Below are 7,513 nucleotides of genomic sequence, written 5' to 3'. Positions count from 1 at the left end.
TTTATTCACTGGTTTAATAACAAAAGTAGGGGCAGTAGAACCAGAGGCAGCAGTCGCATATGATTTTTTAAGACCGGATTGTACTGAAGTAGAAATATTATCGATCTTTGGTTTTAACTCATTAATTGTTGGTGTAACAAATTAATTAATACTCTTCTGTACAGCATTTTGAATTTCTTCCTTCATAAAGTTAAAGACTTCTGACTTTAAATTATCGACGATAAGTGTGAAGTTGTTTACTACAGAATCAATTTTTTCGTGTAAATGAGTACTTATCTTTGAGACCGCTGCGTGGATTGTTTCAAGATTTTCAGTGTAAGCAGCAACTGATGTTTTCTGTACGATGTTACATTTGATTTTGCAGTCTGGGCACAAGTAAAACAAATTTTTGCCAACAACAAAAATTCAGTATTGGAGAGTCCTGCACAGGTCAACATCAAAAATTCAGTATTGGAGAGTCCTGCACAGGAATAGTGAAACCATTTGTTACAGCACCCTTCACATCTAACAAATCCGTCGTTCTTCTCACGGGCACATTTAGCACAATTAGTCATAGTTATGTTATCATAAGCGCTTATGGATGTAAAACATGTATCGCGCTCCAATGGTATCCCACTCAGAGTACGACACTGTCGTGAGCACTACGTCCAAATGGCGAATATACTGTTATAGAAATTTGTAAAAAGCAGTAATTTACTGATTTGTACAACTTATGCAGTAACTGAATCAAATGTCCACACACTGCATGTGCTATATGTAACTGGTATGTCAGATATATTAATTAAATAAGCGTCTCAATATAGTTAAAAATTGTCAATAAACACAGAGCTCACGGCTCACAACATACACGTACACAGCGTAACATGCCAAGCCACTTTAACATTTTTGTATAGTTAAATATCGAGTTTAGACGGTAAACCTATATAAGTAGTAAGATATATATGCTTTGCTTTAGTGTTTACAATGCCGTTTCCAAAAGCTTGGGATAAAAAAATAAAAGTTGTGGCTTTCCCATTTAGAAGAGATGACGCCAGAGTTTGTCATAATTGCTGGAGGGCATGGTTTATAAATGATTTTAGTTGCTTTTCCGGCCTATGTGGTGGATGTAGAAAACTGAATCCCGTGGAAATTCAGAAACCCCAGAAACGATTTTTTAATGGTGAGGTTTGTGTAAAGTGTGGTGAAGTTTTAAAGAATACTAATTTTGGAATTTGCCGAAATGTATGTAGTAAATGCCTCAGTACAAATATCTGTATGAAGCAAAGATGTTTAGTTTGTGATGACACAGGGAAATATTATTGGAATAATATTTGTAGTATGTGTATGGATAAAGTAACATTTCTGTGTGAAGACACTGGTTATACATATATTAACGAAGAATTACACTTTAGAATTTGCTGGTGCCTCAAGGAAGAACAACAAATTTTAAGAAATAAATTAAAGATTTCTTCAAGTTGTATAAGTTAGTCAATTTGTATTTAATTTATAAATATATTTATATATGTTAAATTTGTATATGTTTACCTCCCCCCTTTTCAAAACTGTATATATATATACCGTAAGTTGCTACTACCATCAGTAAAAAAGCAATATTAAATTGAATCGCATCTAAGTCACAATAAAATGTGTATTGAAGACTTGAATGGTATATATTGTTATCATTCATACAATACTTTTGACGAACGTTTATTGTCGTTCGAAGAATTCACTGGTAATGTAGATCCTGCAGAACTCGCTTTGGCTGGTTTCTATTACACAGGCGAGAGTGATATTGTGCGATGTTTTTGGTGTAATCTGGAAATTTATAAATGGAAAGTAGGGGATGTAGCAATTAAAGACCATTTGACATATAGCAAAAATTGTGCATATGCGAAACTAATTAAAGAAATATGTTATTCAAAAATGGTTAAGCCTAAAACGGCAACAAATAAAGCACTATCAGCTGGAAATACAACAGGAGAAATGTGTTCTAATAAAACTGATCGTTTATTATATTTCCTATTATGTTTAAATTTAATAAGTACTCTAGTATGTTTTATTGATATGAACTGTATTCAAAAAATATTTTATAATTTGTAAAAATTAAATGGATAATAAATGATAAAAAGTGTTAGGTAGTTATTATTTCCAATATTTTTGGATCAATAAAAGAAAGAAATAAATAAATAGCATATATTAAATTTTTATATAAGTAGAACTTAAAATATATACATTTCCTATTATGTTTAAATTTAATAAGTACTATAGTAAGTTTTATTGATATGAACTGTTTTCAAAAAATATTTTATAATTTGTAAAAATTAAATGGATAATAAATGATAAAAAGTGTTAGGTAGTTATTATTTCCAATATTTTTGGATCAATAAAAGAAAGAAATAAATAAATAGCATATATTAAATTTTTATATAAGTAGAACTTAAAATATATACATTTCCTATTATGTTTAAATTTAATAAGTACTATAGTAAGTTTTATTGATATGAACTGTTTTCAAAAAATATTTTATAATTTGTAAAAATTAAATGGATAATAAATGATAAAAAGTATTAGGTAGTTATTATTTCCAATATTTTTGGATCAATAAAAGAAAGAAATAAATAAATAGCATATATTAAATTTTTATATATGTAGAAATTAAAATATATACATATTTACAAAAGTGAGTTAAATTTAAAAAATACGTTCTAAAATATATACAGATATTTACAAACTAAGTTAAATTAAATTAAAATTAACACTAACACTATCACTAAAATGTCTTAGTCAGCCTGGGGAGGGGGAGGGCCATCTGCAACAGAAATAAATAAATTTAAAATATATACTATAATAATTATACATAAAAATTTATACAATCAAAACCAATTCATCAAAAATATTTTAAATTTATATTTAGTTCAATTTTACTTTTAACAATTAAACATAAATGAACCATTAAGTTTGATTATTATCTATCTACAACTTATTTGTCTTACCTGGTAAGTTGAACAGCCTCTCTGGTAACGTATCCGCAAAACCAACTATGTAGAGTAGCGAGTCGTCCATACTCTTCATGTCAGCCTTCAACCCCTCGGCGATTTCATCGAGTACCCTTCGGTAGGCATTCACTTTTTCCAAGGTTTTCCTAGTAGATTCACGCCTAAATTTAATTTCGTTTTTAAATTCGTTTTCCTTTGTTCTAAGGCACTCTTTGAAACCGCCGTACCAGACAGTTTTAAACTCCTCGAATTGGATATGTTGTTGGACTCGATCCGTCCGTATCAAGTCGATATCCAATCCGTCGGTTTGTCCCGGGGTTGATATCGGCACATCGTCGTCGATGGGTCGGCCCACCGTAGAGTTGCAGCAGGCTACTGGAGATGATGGTCCCTCCACGACGGGGCCTCCAGCATGCTGCCTCGTTGGAGATGATGGTCCCGACATTTGTGGCGACGATTGCACATTCTTGAAAGGCTGCGGAGGAGAAGAGGGTTGTTCCAGCTCAACGGTGGTATCGGAGCTGATGCTGTCATCGACTCCTCTCGGGGTTGACGTGATGGCCGTGCGGAAGGTCGGTACATCGTCGTCGATGGCTCGTTCCACCGTAGAGCTGTAGTAGGCTATAATTTTAGTTGATGGCCCCTCGCCTCCAGCATGCTGCCTCGATGGTGATGGTAGCGGCGACGAGGATTTCCTCTTCTTTAAAGGTGGTGGAGAAGAGGGCCGTTCTAGCTGAACGGTGTGATCGGATGTCTCGCTGTCATCCAAAACAATGATGCTGCCCATCAGTACAGCTTCCTTGGCCCGATTACTAATAAAATTATTATCGACTCTACGGTCGAAAGACGCCTCCCATTCGTCATCAGTTTCTTCATTGTCACTGGCACTCACTCTCTTCAAACCCAAGTTAACTTTATTTGAAGTCATTTTAGTTAGTTATTAGAAGATCAGAACTGAACTGAATGCACAGCCGAGTTATATTGAATGTTAAATATAAATTCAATATACCCCCGCCGAATATCTCTTGGAGGTGGTAATGCAATACTAGTTTCTTTGTTTAAACGCTTCAACAAACTGCACTGATTATGTTATTGGATTATCTAACTTTGAAACATTCAACGTTATTCCAAACATCGATGAAACTAACAATAAATTACAATATGGTAACACCACTTTAACAATACCTACTGGAGCTTATGAAATTACTGATCTTAATGATTATATTCAAATGAACATTCAAACTCCTAATGAGATAAATATAATACCAAATCGTAATACATCTACTGTGAGGATTGATACTAATGTTGACATTGACTTTACCTCGGACAATTCAATAGGTCGTCTATTAGGTTTTCACAAGAGAGTTCTTAAAGCGAATGAAATAAATATATCTGATTCTCCGGTGCAAATAATTAAGGTTAACGCTATATGCATAGACTGTAATATAGCTGTGGGATCATATTCCAACGGACAACCTGTACATATAATACATCAATTTTTTCCAACTGTTGCGTCGGGGTATAAAATAGTGGAAACACCACAAAATATTCTTTATTTCCCAGTATCTGTTAAGACGATCAATACTATAAGTGTTAAAGTGCTTGATCAAGACGGAAAAATTGTCAATTTTCGTGAAGAAATCATCACAGTCAGACTACATTTAAAGAAGCTCTCATAGAATATGGTCGTTCGCTATAATATACCTTATCATACACCAAGTGTTGTGACCAAGCGTAGTTATAAAAGAAGGTCAAAAGGCAAATATTTAGTTAGTCCGAAAGAGAACGTTACTAAAGTAACATCTGAAAATAAACTATTCTTAAAATCGTTAGGTTTTGAAGTACTCATATAATGGATATTTTAAACGTGACATCAAGACCCTTTGTTGATAACTCAATTACAAATTTTGAATTACATAGTTATCAACCATCTGTGTCCGGATCATTCGAATATAATGATGAAATTAGAATTCCTATCCAAGAGGTTGATCTGTATACACTTCCTTCCGAAAGCCATTTATATATTGAGGGAAAATTAACAAAAGAGGATGGAACTAAGGCTACAAAATTAAGATTTATTAATAATGGTGTTGCTTTCTTGTTTAGAGAAATTCGCTATGAATTAAATGGAGTCACAGTCGACACCAATAGAAATGTAGGATTAACGTCAACACTTAAAGCCTATTTGTCTTACAGCGATAGCGAGAGTACTAAACTTCATAACGCTGGTTGGTCTCCAAAAGTACATAAATTGGGAGAAAAAATTACAGATGATGATGGAAATTTTAACGTTTGCATTCCACTTAATATGTTAATGGGCTATTTTGAAGACTATAAAAAAATTATTTTAAATATGAAACAAGAATTAGTTTTGATTCGCACTAATAATGACTTAGATGCTATCAGCGGTGCAGACGATACTGAAAAACCTAAAGTTACAATTAATAAAATTTTTTGGAGAGTTCCACACGTTTCAGTGGGCATTCCTCAACAACTGGCCCTAACAAAAATTTTAGATAAAAATACTGAAATACTGCTTCCATTTAGAAGTTGGGAACTGATTGAATATCCATCTTTAAGTGAGACGACCCAACATTCATGGTCCGTAAAAACAAGTAATAAGCTTGAAACACCCAGGCACGTAGTCGTCGCATTTCAGCATAATAGAAAACAAAAAATTACAAGTGATATGAGTTGGTTTGACAACATTAACTTGACCAATATTCGAGTATTTTTAAATAGCGAGAGATATCCATATCAAGATCTTTATTTAAATTTTAAGGCTAAGAAGCTTGCTTCTCTGTATGAGATGTTTTCAAATTTTCGAGCATCTTACTATGAAACAACGAAAGAACCTGTTTACACACCCGACGAATTTTCATCTATTTGCCCGATTGTGCATATAGATTGCTCTCGACAGAAAGAGACGGTGCAAAGTGGATCTGTTGCAATGCGGATTGAATTTGAGACAAGCGAAAACGTGGATAAAGACACTACTGCGTACTGCTTAATTTTACATGACAGATTATTCCGCTATAATCCTCTGACAAAAATTGTTAGACAGGTTTAATAACCGGTTAAACAGGTTTTATACCGTAACAACGTGTATATAAGAACAGTACACGATGATCTTCAGATATAGAAAAGCCTTGCAAGAGTTCATAGAAAAGCTTAAACAATTAAGAAGAGAAATTGATTTATATTATTTAAAAATATATGTGTTGAAACAGTTGGAAAACTTAAAAATATGACATTAGTATTAGACTTTCAAGGATTCAAAATTGAAAACAATAAATTTATCGTTAAAGAACTAGCTGCTTTTGATGGAGAGAAGATGTTTCATTACTTGTTTAAAGCACCCTTTCCGTTCAATATGTTGTCACCACAGTCTCAGAAGCGTGCGCTATGGCTGACAAAAAATCATCATGGACTCGACTGGAACGAAGGATTCGTACCATTATACAAGCTTGGAAATATTGTACAACACATGCCCAATCCAACTGATACTATTTATGTAAAAGGGAAGGAAAAGGCGAAGTACATCAGGAAGTTTGTTCAAATTCCTGTAGTTGAACTACCAGAGCAACCTGCATTACAAAAAGATACACCAAAATGCTTTTATCATTGTGAAAATTACTGTATTTGTGCACTTTCAAATGCATATTTTTTATTTGATACTTTTTGTAACCCGTTTAATTTTTAATAAAATATAAATAATAAATATTTGTTTCATTTCAATAAAACGCAATCTAACAATACATTTTTATTAGGAAACACATTAACAAAATCTTTTAATATATATTTTATGTCTGTGACTACTATCTAATACAGGATTTATAATATTTGACAGCTTAGCTATTTTTCTTTGGAAACGCTCTCTATCACTAGCAAAATTTTCCCAGTATCTCTTCCTAGATTCATTATATGCAAACGGCCAGGCTATAAGGATGTGTATTTTATTTTCTTTTTCATTAAATGTAACTTTCTTCATTACGACCACACTCAGCTTCAAATACTTTTGGATACAAATAAATTAATTCCATAATCATGGAGACATTTTCACTATTTCGATTTTTTGACGGTTGGAGTAAATTCATTGCATTTTCAATTATATTTCCAGCTTGACTCTGCAACCCTTTTTGTACAATCATAAAGTAATTGGGGAACTGTAATCTCTGTAATATATCCAGTCGATACTCGATCATAGATATATATTCCCATAAATTGCATATAGTTTCATAGCCCAGGTATATGTAAGAATTATTTTTCAAAATCTTTACAACTCGAGAATTTTGCACTTCTACAAACTCTATATGAAATTTTTCGTCTTCTACGGGATCAATGGAAATATTGTTATAGAAGTAATTTGTTATAATTCCTTGATATGCAAGAAAACATTTCCATTCTTCTCTGTTGAACATTAAAGCATCACATTTATTTCCACTTAGTTTTACGTAGGGTTCATAATTAAAATCATATGATAATCCGATAGACACAAATTTGGTTTTTGATTTGTTTAAATGAAATTTTCTTTCACC

General features: G+C 32.6%; 2 protein-coding genes across 2 annotated transcripts in view; both read right to left on the bottom strand.

The window, feature by feature from the left end:
- The window catches only part of LOC111691867, a gene marked incomplete in the record, with an annotated part of 9,598 nt that extends 7,542 nt beyond the window's left edge, over window positions 1-2,056 (bottom strand). The window contains 1 exon segment of the mRNA XM_023455283.1: window positions 912-2,056.
- Window positions 2,057-2,669: 613 nt separating this feature from the next.
- On the bottom strand, window positions 2,670-3,924 carry LOC111691863. Its single transcript, XM_023455280.1, has 2 exons — window positions 2,973-3,924; window positions 2,670-2,788 (listed from the first exon to the last, which is right to left on the bottom strand). The coding sequence occupies exons 1-2, from the start codon at window positions 3,901-3,903 to the stop codon at window positions 2,760-2,762; spliced, it is 960 nt and encodes a 319-aa protein (XP_023311048.1). The 5' UTR covers window positions 3,904-3,924; the 3' UTR covers window positions 2,670-2,759.
- Between the last annotated feature and the right edge of the window lie 3,589 nt (window positions 3,925-7,513).

The sequence above is a fragment of the Anoplophora glabripennis genome, unplaced genomic scaffold, assembly GCF_000390285.2.
Source record: "Anoplophora glabripennis isolate ALB-LARVAE unplaced genomic scaffold, Agla_2.0 scaffold494, whole genome shotgun sequence".
NCBI lineage: Eukaryota > Metazoa > Arthropoda > Insecta > Coleoptera > Cerambycidae > Anoplophora > Anoplophora glabripennis.
The sequence above is the reverse complement of the archived record's forward strand: the minus strand, read 5'-3'. Positions and strand labels throughout refer to the sequence as shown.

Excerpts from the sequence above, each read along its gene's own strand:
- LOC111691863 (XM_023455280.1), bottom strand. The coding sequence starts at position 3,903 with ATGACTTCAAATAAAGTTAACTTGGGTTTGAAGAGAGTGAGTGCCAGT. Across the intron at positions 2,789-2,972 it reads GAGGCTGTTCAACTTACCAG|ATGGCCCTCCCCCTCCCCAG; the intron begins GTAAGACAAATA and ends TTTCTGTTGCAG.